The sequence below is a fragment of the Notechis scutatus genome, chromosome 1 (assembly GCF_049901735.1).
Source record: "Notechis scutatus isolate UNSWTSFEM ecotype Mainland chromosome 1, rNotScu1.2, whole genome shotgun sequence".
Lineage (NCBI taxonomy): Eukaryota > Metazoa > Chordata > Lepidosauria > Squamata > Elapidae > Notechis > Notechis scutatus.
Genome location: NC_142009.1, coordinates 218,351,206 through 218,366,893, shown reverse-complemented (window position 1 = coordinate 218,366,893; position 15,688 = coordinate 218,351,206). Strand labels below are relative to the sequence as shown.

Below are 15,688 nucleotides of genomic sequence, written 5' to 3'. Positions count from 1 at the left end.
TGTGATGCAATAGGAGCAGTATTAATTAATTAGAATCCTTAATAAATTTATTACCAATTCCCAATTATATCCATTATTCTTTAGTTTTCTGTATGCATCTGAAAAAGAAATGACCTGCTGTATTACACAAATGTGCTGTAGGTAGACTTTTTTAGTAAGTGATTTGTTAGTAGACAATGCTTTTGTTAAGGCTTTTTAATTCCTGCTACTTGTCTTCATTGCAAGATTCAGGTATTACAAAAACTAAAAATTGATTAATTCCTTTGTAGAAGAGACTTGGGTGCCCATTACTATGTTTTAGCTGAGGTGACATCCTGCACCTAGGTACTCATTCAGTTCTTTCAAAAAGGATGGAATTTCTATGTATCTGATTTAGTATTTGTGATTGTAGAATTAACTCTTTCGACCTGTTCTTCTTGCTTGAGAACTAAAGAGTTGCATATAGAAATTTCAGTTATAGGATAAAAACCAGATTGGCTTGCTTGACATTAATGTGCTATGGTCAAAAGGTCAGTACAGGAATAAGAATTTCCATGGTGGTGTACCAACACAGGTTGTATCAAATGTTTTGCAGCTATATACATACACACAGACACAAACTTAACTGTTTATAAACAAAAGAAGAGGATTGTGTCTGGATTATACAAAGATCATAAGGCATCATATATAGGTGCAAACATACAGTGAAGTAGCTGAGGTGGAAGAGATTTTGTGCAAGAAAAATGCATCCAACATGAATATGGAGGGAATTTTGTGATTGTGATGGCAGATCCATTTCATAGAATGTTACTATAGCACTCTAGGTGTAAACATGTAATTTTTACACTTCGTTTTCCCTATAAAAATGACCATTTGGATTGGCATTAAGCAGAACTTGCTTTCTGATGCATCTTTCATGCCATAGTCATGGTTCCCCAACCAAACACCTGATCTCAAACACACAGCTATTTTCTGAAAGCCTGCGTAGATTTAAGAGTATATGCACGTATGATTCAAATGTGATTTGGAGATTAAGAAATTATGTTCAGTACAAGCATTTCATCAACATGATCTTAAAGGTTCTTTTTCATCATTAAGGGAAATGCAAAGAAGTTGTGCAAAGAAGTTCCCATAAGGACTTAAATTTATTTTCTTTTATTCTAGGGCAAACTCAGAAAGTTTTATTATTATTATTTTTTTAGCAAATTCTATCATGTAAATGTTAACATAAAAACATCTGTACATTTGCCATGATACACTCAAAGTGAAACAAATAAGATATAAATACAGATATGGATGTAACATGACAAAGCGCAAGAAACAAAAGAAACCAACCAACCCAAAATTAAAATTAAATACATGCGCATGAACACTGTGCCAAAAACTTTTTTTCTGATGGCTGACTGGTTTGATAAGCTTTGTTACCCTGCCCTTCCCATTTATAACATTATTATTGTTAGCAAACTTTTTTCCGCATTCTACAAATATTTCTTTGTTGTCCTTTTAGGTGAACCATTACACTTGATAAATAAAGTGGTTGAGAGGGTGGTAGAAAGAAGATTTATGTGACAAGGTTGCGTGGTGCATTACGTAGGCAGGTTGCCGAGAGCTAACAGGGGGTGATAGAAAAGTCTTGTGTTGTGTTGTAATCCAGCAAGTACACATAGTGTACCTTTTCAAAGGAAAGCCACATGCCTCCAATAATTCAGCACTACATTAAGGAATGGACAGGATTTGGATGGTGAAAGGGATTGCATGGATTTGTATACTCCTGCCCTGGATACGCTGATGTGCCCTGTGAACAACAGAGGCATCCCCATCTGAGCAAACGAGTATCAGGCAGGTGGAGCCCTGTGAATTTTCAGATATAATGGCCTGAAAAGGGAAGGGGAATGGGTCAATGGAGAAGACCCTGAAGGAAATCACATTGGTTTTTCTCCAAAAAGTTAAAGCCCTGCCTCAAAAGGCAGCGAGAGTCAAAGCAACTGAGCACACTTGGACCGGCTCTTGCTTTTTTGTGTGCCAGCAACATGCAGATCTACTTCCATCAGCATGGACAGAGTAGTAGTAGCTAAAGAATCCTTTTGCCCAGAGCATTTAAATACATCTTACATTCCCCAGGAGTACAGCTTTAAAAGAAAGCAAATTGTTGCAGATTAAGCTAGCCCTTTGAGCACTGCCAACAATAATCAAGGTATGGGTATGATCAATCTTAAGATGGGAATAATTTGATAGATATGTTAGGTGCAGAAAAAGACCATTATAAATAATTCAGGCTGACTGAATTATTGAGGAACTGGATGAGGAGAAGGCTATCCTCCTGAAGGACTCAGAGGACTCCTGATCAGTGAAGGTGAAAATTAAGAGAACAAGTGTCACACTAAGGAACGTGGTTGACAAATGAAAGAAATCCTTTATTAAGGAAGAAAGGCCTGGTTATCTGAGTTGCAGCTCCAGGAAGCCAATCAGAGCTTTGAAAAGAACATTTTCTCATGGAACATCGAAGCAGCAGAAATAGAATTTCACACATATCTCCTAGGAGACACTTTTCTCTGACAGCAACATTAGGTCTTGACCAATATACAGGCAACTGCAGTGCATCTAAGCTCAGTGCACGCTAACAGAGATCTGTTGTCACAGAAGGAATACCATAAATACTGTAACAAAACAGAGCTCTGTTAAAACAAACAAACAAACAGTAAAGCTGTGTCAGGTAGGTTAGAATCAATATTAAGAGTAGTTTGCAATTTCAAACATTTTGGAAAAAAATATGTTGAAATACACCAAGAAGAAATTGTAAACTGAGTTGTCGATGCAGAGGCAGCTCTTGAATCGGTTCTACAAAACTAACCACATTGCCCTGAATAGATTGTACTGCTGCATATTTGCTTGGGATTTCTTGAATTTTCATAACCTTTGTCACACAGGTGATTGGTATTGGTTTTTTCTAGTTAAAAAAAAAAAAACCTAGTGGAACGGCTTGATTTTATAGCCTGTATAGATAGATTGTGTCTGAAAACAAATGCAAATCCATTCCAACTTTTAAGCTCATTTTTAAAACAATGCTTGAGAAATTGGGGGAACTAGAGTAGCTAGTGAAAGGTGTGACTATAATACAAATATAGTCTAATATAAATTCAAGCTCTCCGTCAATATCAAAGAAACATGTTTGATAAAATACGAACGTGTTATGCATCTCTGGGACTACTTCAGATCTTAGCAAACAGTATGTAATGCATTTAACCACATTACACTATTACCTTGTTTTTAATGAAAACTGCAATCCAGGCCTTGCTTCCCTTATATTCAATTCCAAGAATCTCCTACAATAAAAAGCTTTAAAAGGACTAAAAATACTGATTGCAATAAATATTTGCATGGCCTCCATCAGCAGATGGTGCGTGCTGATGAGGGGAAGGTTTCTGAGAGGCACAGCTGATTGTTTCTATGTCTACACATATGTCCAAAGATCTCCATTAACTGTGTGTAGAAACATCTGAGGATGAGCTGCTGTTGCTGTTGGTCGTCTGCGCTCTCTTTATATACAAATTCAACAGCTTCATCTGAAAAAGGACAAAAAAGAGAAATGTTCACATTTTTAAGCTATTTTATTTCATTTCAGAGCAGGTCACTGTTATTTATTTTTTACTATTTGTATACTGCCACAATCGAGGAGGCAGGTACCGAAATTGGGCATTGTTTATGCATGTAGAACAGTATCAGTATTATTTGGGTGGATGGAATTCCACACTTGATAAAAATTGTAAAAATTATTTTTCAATATTTTTTATTGTAGAATTTTTTTTGTCGTTACCAATAAGAAATCCATATGTTAGCTTCTACTGTTCATTTCTGAAGTTCAAAAACGGAAAGCTTGCCAGGCTGATCAAATCCAGATGCTCTTCATTAGTTTTTATGTATGATAAAGTGTAACTGATACTGCACTACTTTTCCATCAGATTCCCATTACAATTGTGTTCTCAGATTTCAGCACATCTATCCTGAGCGAGATGTTTCTAAGGAATGAACCGTTGTAAGTAGATTCAGGATCAGGATCACATAAACAAATACATAAGAAACTTTGGCACTCATAAGATGATGAGTTTTAAGTTTAGTTTTAAATTTCTTTGAGGATCATCAGACTTAACTCTCACGAGCATCAATGCAGCCAGCTCCTTGTTTACTTGCCAACATCCATGGAAACAAAGAGGCTGTTGGCATTCTGAGAAGATATATTTTTCAAGGTGCCTAATGCCCATGCTGATTCTCAATTCTCCCTTTCACATCTCCTGGCATACCGGGTATTGTTTTTGAATGTCCTGGGCACTGCAGAGGAATTTGGTCTCTTACTATGGCTGGCATTATTTTATAGGAAAGTAAGAATGGGTGGTCTTCAAAGTTTGAAAGAAACCTTTGAGCTCTGTCTTCTTCTGCCATTAGTAGAATCTTGTCAGTGCCCAAATTTCAAAATAGGTTTCAAAACAAATTGTTTAAAATCAGTTAAAGGTTATTTGCACATCACTAATCCTACCTTCTTGATTTGTTCAGCTATACATCTATTCATCTTTAATGTTGTTTTCAGCTGTTATAATCACCGGATTCAAAAAGAGTTTTTGCAGTAAGAAAAAAAGCAGGCATTTTAAAAGAATGTGTATTGCATTAGAGAGTACTAATATATGTAGAGAACATTCTTCTAATTTTAATTAAATGCTTGGAGCAAGTTATAAGAAACTTTGATTGCCTGTATATTTTTTTATGGGATAAAATATTATTTTAATCCTTCTGCTTCAGTAGTATTTCAGTGTGGGTTCATTTAAGCAGCTGTTAATTGGCTTCTTTAAAATTCTGACAAGTGCTTGATTATATTGGAAAACACAGAATAAAAATAGATAGATACTCTTAATCATTTCTTAACAACCTTCTAAATTTTTTTGAAAGAACACAAAAGGAACCCAATCGATAAAAAACAGCAAAATGACAAAAATCTGAATAAAAGTTGCTTTGTTTCGTAATTATTTGGATGGTCTTTGATCTTTTTTTGGGGGGGAGGGGAGGGGGAGAGACATTTCATTACCAAACTAGGTAACATCTTCAAAGCACTTCAGTTTATGCATTCAAATATGCTCAACACATTTAAAAAGAAATCAAAATAAATTTGGATAATATGTAAGAAATTTGGAACTAGAATATCCTACATTAAATAAGTAAATGGTTTCAGGTTTTAAGAAATGCCAAGTATGCTTCTTATGATTTCAAAATGATTAAATAAACTTTTTTTCCAGTTTGGTTCTCCAATTGTTCTTTGCTATTTTGGGTAAGTCACAATGCTCTATGTGTAAATTTGCCAAAAGCGTGACAAACTGAAGTCACTTGTTTAGCTGATTCAAAGACATATTTGTAAAGGAGACACTTTGCCATTCATAAAACTAGCAACCCACTAAAATCAGTGACTGAGATATGCATTTATTTCATGTCATTTTGGAGGGGAACCTCAGTTATCAATTTCAAGACTTGCCCCCCTTCATTCTATGAATACATTTTGAAGCAGAGGTACACATACCTTGCTCCCGGTCAGTTGCGCAAGATGAGGCTTCAGTTCTTCGCCAATCACTGAATAGATGGCCACGAGGCAAAACACACTGGCTTTGCGAACACTGCTTTCCGTGTTGTCATAACCCTAGATGCAAGACATCAACTCTATGAGAATCAAAAAACACTTTTCTTTCAATTTAGGAAACTCAAACGACGAATGAGACGGATACATGGCATTCCCCCCCCCCCAAGGAGATATATTAAGTATAACCCCCCTCAAAACTGCTGTATCTCTGTTCATATCTGTCTGTGCTTTTTTTAAAAGAAGTATAGAGTATTTATTGCATCACTGCAAACAGACTCTACTGCAGTTTAAAAGCAAAAGTGACAACAGGTTTACTGATACATACATATGCAATACATCGAATACACATATATATGGTTGGGTAACTAGGTTTGTTTATTTGATTAGTGTTGTTTTGATCCATGACAAAATAGTTATATTATCATTATTATTATTCTGTATAGGATATGGGCTTGTCTATTATTTTAATCCTGTTTACATATTTTAAGTACAGAAGCCACTCAGGGTTGGTAGTGACTAGAATGACATATGAGCCCAGTTAATTAAATACAGGTAGTCCTCCACTTAAAACAGTTCATTTAGTGACTGTTCTAAGTTACAACATCACTGAAAAAAGTAACTTAAGATCATTTTTCACACTTACTACCATTGCAGCTTCTCCATGGTCATGTGATCAAAATTTGGATTTATTTTTATTTATTTATTTATTTGATTTGCCAATTGTTTACAAGATAATAAGTATAAGTGTATACATAGTTGTGAATACATGAAATGGGTACATATAAGAAAAATAAAAGAAGAATAAGAGAAACAATAGGACAGGGACGGTAGGCACGTTGGTGCGCTTATGCACGCCCCCTAAATGCTTGGCAACTGACTCATATTTATGATGGTTCAATTTTTTTAGCTGTAACCTGTTAGCTTCCAGCAGACAAACAGAAACTCATTCAGCTTTATAATGCAGCATTGTGGCTAATTAATTCCAGGAAAGCCAAATCAACCTTATGTTGTAAAGAATTCCTATACTTGCAGTTTTCAAAACTCAAATACTAACCGGGATTCTAAGTAATTTTGCTGTAATAATGCATCTTTTAAAGTACAATATTAATAGTTGAATGGCCTGCCAAGGGGCAGAAAAATGGAAATTAAAGTAGTATTAGGACCAAATTTTAAGTGCGACACTTAAGTTCAATAACATTTAGCCCTATTTAAACAGATACAGTTCCCATACTTTTTCTACGGCTTTTTCATTCTGTTTCTCCAAAACAAACTCAAAATCTGTGGTTATTCAATGTATTGCGCTCCCACTGATTAAGTTTGATTACTTGTCTTTTTAGCTTTCAGATTTTCATCTTCTTCCCTACCTTAGTTTTCTTAGTGGAGCTATTTGAATATTATTCTTTTGTATTTACCAGCTCAGGTCACAATTAGGAATGATCAGAATATAATGAAGTTGCACATGCTTGTTTAAGATTTAAGTCTGAAGAAAAGCTAATGATTAAAGTAATCCATTGGTACAGTCCAAAACACAGACCTAATTCAGCAGTATTTGGGAAAGAAATTTATCTGGAATTTTATTTGTAATTAAATGATTAATTGCTATCAATAGGCAAACGTTTCCAATTTATTATATAGTTGTTAGGCTGCTTTAATTTTATAATAAAATGTAGGAACTATGGTATGGGAGAGAAGAAATCACAACATGTAGGTCTATTGCTTGCTATTTGGAGAGACTGCTCTGTCAAATAAAATACGGCAGATAAACAAACACACACATAAGTATATTGTCCCATTGCTTGGTTTTATGCAGCCCTCTAGTCTAATTTTATACGTATTTTACAATGAATCAGTTCAGATCCCTGGTAAAATTATCTACCTTCCCTTGACAGTCTGTGTGGAAAGAAAAGAAGGTTTGAAATAAATAGAATATGGTAACTTCTTTTTTTAATCAATTGCATGCAGTTTGGTTCATGACAGATTTTATGTGGCAATATGACAGAAAGTAAGTTGTGCATACCTGATTTAAATTACAAGAATGGCTATATTCCTTCTGTTAAAGCAGAGCTTCACCAAAAGGCATCTGGCTTGTACACAGCCATTAAATAATAATTGTAAAATATTCTATTAAATCATTCTTTGAAAAGATAATAATAAAACAGAAAGAGGTATATTGAGCTTATGGTTTGCTTATGCCTTGGGCTCAGAGTGACCTCTGTTGGGAGAAGGATTTTCAGCCCATACATTTAGTTCCCCCCCCCTTCTTATCTGATACTAGGACAGTCCTTGCTGGGGAACACTATTCATAAGGCAAGCCATGTTTTACATTTTTACACATTTAACAGATAACGGATAATCAGAGTTGGAAGGGACCTTGTAGGTCATCTAGTCCAACCCCCCACCTAAGTGGGAGACTGTTAGGTATAACATTGATACCAAATATGGTTTGGGTGAATAAATATATAAAACTTAGATATCATGGTTTAAGTGCTTATCACTTTAAGCACAATGCAGCAGGCAATTAGCCGATTAAGGGTGCGGTTAGAAGTTACAATATAAGGAAGCATTAGAAGCTGGAAAGCTGTCTGTAACTGTAACTGTGTGCTGCTGCGACTAACTGAGATTACTGACTGTGAGTGCCTGTGACTGAACTGTTATTGTTTGCTACTGTTTGCTGATTTACTGCGTAATTCTACTGAATATCCAGCGTTTGTTTCTCTGAAGAGTGAAACCGGAGGAGGAGAAGATATCTTTATCGGCTGATAAAGATATTGCAAGGACTCTTAACTTGGACTATACTAGTGAGTCTTACTGGATGGAAATACTGTGAATGACTTAATGGACTGAATGACAATGCTTAAACTCTAACTGGATTAAAAACTATTTAAACTACAAACAGTGTTTGTGTTCAGTGTGTGTATACTCTGGGGCCCTTCCGCTCTCCTTTGGTTGCCTGGCTTGACTACTGCTGCAATACTCTTCTAGGGTTAATTCCCAAACCCTAACATTGGTTATGGGCCCAGCAGCATAGTCTAACTAACCAGGATATAGCAGAGAGAGTTGGTGTGAGTTGCACATTACTGTAAAAAACAAACTGTTTTAATTAGTTTAAAATAGTCAAAATATCTGAAGAGTAATGGCACAAGTAAATTTGTCACAACTGTCCATGATATCCAGGCTGGATGGAACAAACTATGTTTCATGGTCAATGAAATGTAGTTTACTTCTACGCAGAGAAGGTTTGTGGGACATTATAGCAAACCCACCAGATGTGAGTAGCTGGGATCCTGCTAATGATGATGATAAAGAAAAGTTACAAGACTTTAAACTGAAAAATGAGCAGGCTTTATGCATCATAGGACTGACTCTCTGTGATCAGCAGCTTGTCCATATTCGTGGAGAAGAAAATGCTGCAAACTGCTGGGAGAACCTCAGGAAGATTTATGTTCGGGACAGTGTAGGAGCACATATAAATCTTACACGGAAGCTTTTTCGAATGCATCTTCAGACGAATGGAGATATGTTAGTTCATTTAAACTGTATGAAGAGCATTTTTCAAGATTTGCAAGAAAAAGAGCTTATATTTAATGAACTGCAACAAGTCTACATAATATTATCTTCATTAGATCAAAGCTATGATGACTATGTGACTTCGTTGGAAGTATTGCCAAAAGAAAGCCTCTCATTAACCGAGATTACAGGCAGGCTACTAGAAGAAGCCAGAAGAAGGCGTGAGCGTGACGAGCTGAGAGAAGATAAGAAAGAAGAGAAATTATCTTCAAAGCCTGTAAGAAACCAGCAAAGCAAAGTAAAGCACCTGGAAGAAGAGAATTTATCTTCAACGGCATACACAATTAAAAAGTGTTTTAATTGTGGAGGCAGAGGACATTTGGCAAGATTCTGCAAAAAGAGAAAAAGCCAGAATGTAAAAAAGCCAAAGAAAGCATTTGAACTAGCCACGTTTAGCAACTCTGATGTGAAGAATAATTTATGGGTGGTTGACAGTGGCGCATCCCACTGCATCACAAGAGATAAGACAAAATTTATAAAAATGTCTACAAGTTCTCAACATATATCTCTTGCTAATGGCTGGAACCTGAAAGCGAAAGGTCAAGGTTTTGCACGTTGTCCGTACATAAACCAGGATATAAAAATGTTGTATGTACCGCAACTAAAGTTTAATTTGCTTTCAGTAAGGGTATTAGATAAATTAGGTTATGTAATTACTTTTAAGGATAATAATTGCATAATTGAAAAAGATAACAAAAGGGTAACTGCAGCTTTAAATGGAACATTATATGTCTTAGATAATAGTAAGAAAGGGAGGCTCAAACTGTATTTAATAATATAAAGCCTCATGAAGAATGTATCCATTTATTGCATAGGCGTTTGGGGCATGTAAATTTTAAAATGCTAAAACGTACAGTTGAGTTATCTGAAGGAATAAGGTTAAAACCTTGTGATAAATATTTGCGTTGTAATGTTTGCTGTGAAGATAAGAGCAAGGTATTGCCTGCAAATAGGCTAAATGGTTTCAAAACAAAAGAACCTTTAGAAGTAGTATTTGCAGACATAATAGGTCCAAAGAAACCCAGTATGGGGGTGCTAGATATATACTGAGCATTATGGACCATTATTCTAGATATGGGTTTTGCTATTTAATGAAAAGCAAAACTGAAACATATCAACATTTTTCAATTGGCTTAGGTTTGCTGAAAGAAAGTCTAAACGGCAACTGATAACCCTGGTGACAGATAATGGTACGGAATTTATTAATAACAAATTCCAGAACAGACTTAAGGTAGCTGGAATAGAGCATAAGAAGTCTGCTCCATACAGGCCAGAACATAACGCTTTTATTGAAAGAAGAGGCCAAACACTACAGGCAATGGTTAGAACAATGTTAAATGATTCTGGGTTACCTGATTCTTTGTGGGGAGGCTACAATGTGTGCTAATAACATATTAAACAACGTTGTTAATACAACAACAGGTGAAATACCATTCACCAGGTGGCATGGCAGGAAACCTGACCTAAGTTACCTGCACACATTTGGTGCACCAGCATGGGTGCATATTCCTGCACAACTCAGAAAAAAGGGCAACATAGAGCTAAAAGATTTTTCTTCGTTGGTTATCAGGCAAACCATAGGGCATATAGATTTTGGGAGAAAGGCACATCTAAAGTGTTATGTAGTGCTAGTGCCCAATTTCTAGAACATGAAGGATGGGAGAAATTAGAACAGGATGCCAATAAAGATGTAATTATTGAATCCTATAGAAATCCCATTAGTTATCCCTGTAACTTTAAAAATAAAGTAAAGAGACAAATACAGGATGAAATAGTGCCCATAAAGGAAGAAACAGATTCAATAGCTGAACAGGATGAGGAAGATGAACAGGTAGTAGTTCAACAAAGTCCTCCTGTAAGCCCTGTAATTCCCAGAAGAACTACACGTGTATCTAGACCGCCTGATAGGTACCAGGCTAACACAGTGTGCCAGATTAATCAAGTTCCTAATTCTGTAGAAGAAATTAAAAAGTATCCTACTAAGGAAAAAGAAAAATGGTATGCAGCAATGAATAAGGAACTGAATTCATTAAGTGATATGAAAGTGTATGAAAATGCCAAATTACCTGCAGGAAAGAAATCCATTGGCTGCAAATGGATATTTAAGGTAAAAACAGATAAGGATGGTAATTTAATCCATAAGGCAAGGTTAGTAGCCCAAGGTTTTAGGCAGAATGCTAATGACTATGATGAGGTGTTTGCACCTAGTCTTAAGGCAGCAACCTTGAGGGCAGCTTTAGTGTGGGCAGCTAGTAAAAACTATATAGTTAACCATCTAGATGTGGAAACTGCTTACTTGCACGCCCCATTAAAACATACTATTTATATGAAAAAACCTGTTGGTATTAAAAGTGAAAATAAGGATAATAATGATTGTTGGTTGTTAAAGAAAAGCCTCTATGGTCTAAAACAATCAGGCTATGAATGGAACCAGTATATTGTAAAGGAACTAGACAATATAGGATTTAAAGCTGGTTTAGCCGATCCATGTCTGTTTAAGAGGGAGACAAATGGGAAAGTATCATTATTATTACTATTCACAGATGACATTGCATTGATTACTGAAACTAATGATGAAGCAAATAAAATAATAGCATCATTAGGAAAGAGAATAAAGATCAAGCAATTAGGGAGATAAAGAAGTATCTCGGTTTGAATATAAAGAAAACAAGGAAAGGTTTTAAGATATCTCAGGAAGATAAGATAAGCAAATTGCTAAAAGATTACAAGATGGAGCTTTGTAAGCCAGCTAAGACTCCAATGAGTCAGGAGTTTAGCAACACTGATGTACAAAGCCCTGAGTTTGATAAGGTGATTTATCAATCTTTAATTGGTAGTTTGAGTTATATTAGTAATTGGTCTAGACCAGATATATCGTACTGCGTGAATCAGTTGGCTAGATTCAATTCTGCACCATGTGAAAGACACTGGATTGTAGCTAAGAGGATATTAAGATATCTTAAAAGACAATGAATTATTCATTGTATTTAGAACCAAAGGGTGATTTAATTCTGAGTGCTTATGCAGATGCTAGCTTTGCATCAGAAAGAGACACTAGAAAGTCGACTTCAGGAACAGCCATAATGCTGGGTAAGACATTAATAGGCTGGAAGTCAATAAGACAACAGCATATAAGTTTGTCTACTATGGAGGCAGAATTCTCCTGTTTATCATTGTTATGTACAGAATTAATAATGTATAAACAAATGTTAATTGATATAGGTATAACTGTAGATTATCCTATAATTATACATGAAGATAATCAGGCAGCAATTCAAATGGCCACAAATATTGGAGTAAAAACAAGGAGCAAGCATACAGATCTAAGATACCTAAACGTGAGACAATCTGTAAGAAGTAAGATGATTCAGCTAGAGTACTGTATGTCGGAGGACAATTTAGCTGATAATTTTACTAAAGCCCAAGGTGCCAGTAAGCACCAGGAGAGTTGTGAAAAATATGGGATTAGATTGTAAGGTATTATATATTTATTTCACCCAAAAGGGGAGTATGTTAGGTATAACATTGATACCAAATATGGTTTGGGTGAATAAATATATAAAACTTAGATATCATGGTTTAAGTGCTTATCACTTTAAGCACAATGCAGCAGGCAATTAGCCGATTAAGGGTGCGGTTAGAAGTTACAATATAAGGAAGCATTAGAAGCTGGAAAGCTGTCTGTAACTGTAACTGTGTGCTGCTGCGACTAACTGAGATTACTGACTGTGAGTGCCTGTGACTGAACTGTTATTGTTTGCTACTGTTTGCTGATTTACTGCGTAATTCTACTGAATATCCAGCGTTTGTTTCTCTGAAGAGTGAAACCGGAGGAGGAGAAGATATCTTTATCGGCTGATAAAGATATTGCAAGGACTCTTAACTTGGACTATACTAGTGAGTCTTACTGGATGGAAATACTGTGAATGACTTAATGGACTGAATGACAATGCTTAAACTCTAACTGGATTAAAAACTATTTAAACTACAAACAGTGTTTGTGTTCAGTGTGTGTATACTCTGGGGCCCTTCCGCTCTCCTTTGGTTGCCTGGCTTGACTACTGCTGCAATACTCTTCTAGGGGTTAATTCCCAAACCCTAACAGAGACCCTACACCATTTCTGACAGATGGCAGATCAATCTCTTCTTGAAAGTCTCAACTGATGGCGCTCCCACAACTTCCGAGGGCAAGCTGTTCCATTGGTTGATTGTTCTCACTGTCAGAAAGTTTCTCCTTATTTCCAGGTTAAATCTCTCCTTGTTCAGTTTCCATCCATTATTCCTTGTCTGGCCCACAGGTGCTTTAGAAAATAGCTTGGTCCCTTCCTCTCTGTGGCAGCCCCTCAAATATTGGGAGACTGCTATCATGTCTCCCCTGGTCCTTCTCTTTACTAGACTAGCCAAGCCCAGTTCCTGTAATGCATAATATCTTATTCCAGTTTGACAAGATGACTTGCTGCCCTAACTTACACAACTCCATGTTTCTTTACATAGTTTTTATGATTTCTATTAATTCCATGAACTATGACAAACCAACTGAAAAAAAAAATGGGGGAGGAGGGGGGAATCAAGCTGATCACATAGCCGAAGTGTAACCCATTCAACATCTTTGTGGCCTTGCTTTGACTTCAGTCTCTGGTAAGCAACTTAGTATTTTTTTTTTCTTTAAGTTCAGGTGCTGCTTCCACGCCTTCACCCCCAAAGCTGATTTACCCAGACGGAATGCTTCATCTTCTGCTTTATTTTACTGTTTGGCAAAACTGCATTTCAACAATATTCACCCTTCAATGTCCTTAGTGTCACCCAAAATAAGACAGCATACTTTGTCAGTTAGCATCTCAGTGAAAAGAAAAGTTTAGCATTATGTGAGACCTTACAAAGGATATTCTCTCATAGGGCATATAGGAAGAATTTCATTTATTTCTAAAGCAAGTACATGTTCCTTAACAAAACCAGACAGATCAATAAGGTACCTTGTATTTTGTTAGACACTCTTTTAAATGGATAAAATCATTATGTACCACTATGTAATATATCTTGAAGTTACTAAACTCATGGACACTTTCATGCTGAATGACTAAAAGACATAAAATGAACTGATTTTCAAACATGCAACCTAAAACATTCAGTCAGAAGATCTGACACAGGGAGCAAGGAAGGACTAATAAGAACAGCTGAACAAGTAGTTCAGAGATAAAGTATATAATACAAGCTAACCTGTATAAAAAAACCCAAATCATTTTCAAAACATGAAAAATGGCCTTTGGAGTCTTACAATGGAACAAAGGAACTTGGAAATGTCTGAAAGGTCCTTTTCTCCTCCAACTGCCATTTCAGAGCTACTACAGTATCTGTTCACCCCATGAGATAGAACAGAGAAAGAAGACAGGAGAACCTGTCCTTAAGCAAGCTGGTTGAGGAGGAAAAACTACAATAAATCAGGTGAGATATTTCAACCTTCAATTAGCCTGCATGAGGCAAGAAAGACAATGAGTGCAAATGAAGGATTTCTCTGGAACCTGACCAACACAATGTCTGTATTCTCAGAGTTTATATTAACTTTTCCCTTCACTGCTTCAAGCCTTTTACTGGAGAGGTGATTCATAAACTGTCAGTTAAAAACAGAGAGAAACTTATCAGATGCTAAGATTGACTGTAAAAAGCCTTATGCCTCAGATGAAGGGGGAGGAAAGACACAGAGAAGCAGACTCCAAGAAATTTACTTGAACACTCACAGGATTAGAATTTACTATCTGTAACCCTTTAGCAGAAACTGACCTTTCTTCATCAAACAACTAGGGAGGTTCAGAGTGACTCTTCTGATTGTACTTTTGAAAGTTTCCAGGATGAATTTCTCTAAATAAACAAAAACTTGTCTGAATGAAATCTTTAGTGAAGATGGTAAAGGAAATGCAACCATTCTCTGACTGCTGTCTGAAAATAGCAAACATAGTCTGAAAATTTTTTTAAGAGTTGGAGGTCTTACTGGTTGCCACATCTAAAGGCTATTAAGGCAGCAATGGGAAAGAAGCAGAAAGACTGGTTCAATAAAGAGTTTTTAAGTTTAGAACAGGGATGAGTGTGGGAGGATTGGAGAGGAATCCTCCACTGGCCATGAAGTCTATGGAGATTCTCAGTCCTCCACGGTTGTCCACGGTTGTTTTTCTCTGAAGACATTTAGCTTCTCATCCAAGAAGCTTCTTGGATGAGAAGCAAAAGGTCTTCAAAGAAAAACAAGAAAGTCCAGTTACCTCTTGAAAGAGCACCTTTGGGACTGGCCCTTGAAGCCATCCATTTTTTTTTTCTGTGCAAAGACATGTTCCATACAAAAGAGCATGGTTTTTCAAACCAAGAGTAGTTGTTCTGTGGAGCCACAGAAAGGATGCAGGTGGATCAAAGTTGATTCCACAGACACTTGTTTCTACCATCTCTGTCCCCCAATTTGCTTCTCTACTCAACAAGATGCAATATGGCTGGCAATGACAGAAAGAGTGGTGGTGGCTTTGGATGGACTTAAGGTTGAAA

General features: G+C 36.3%; 1 protein-coding gene across 33 annotated transcripts in view; it reads right to left on the bottom strand.

Annotated features, from left to right (window-relative positions):
• Nucleotides 1–1,105: 1,105 nt before the first annotated feature.
• The window catches only part of CLASP1 (cytoplasmic linker associated protein 1), a 231,758-nt gene continuing 217,175 nt past the window's right edge, over nt 1,106–15,688 (bottom strand). For all 33 annotated transcript variants that reach the window (XM_087950241.1, XM_087950266.1, XM_087950267.1 and 30 more), the window contains 2 exons: nt 5,540–5,656; nt 1,106–3,542 (listed from right to left, as the gene is read on the bottom strand). In XM_087950241.1, the coding sequence (XP_087806367.1) occupies nt 3,456–3,542; nt 5,540–5,656 (204 nt within the window). In that variant the 3' untranslated portion in view covers nt 1,106–3,455. The remainder of the gene's footprint in view (nt 3,543–5,539; nt 5,657–15,688) is intronic.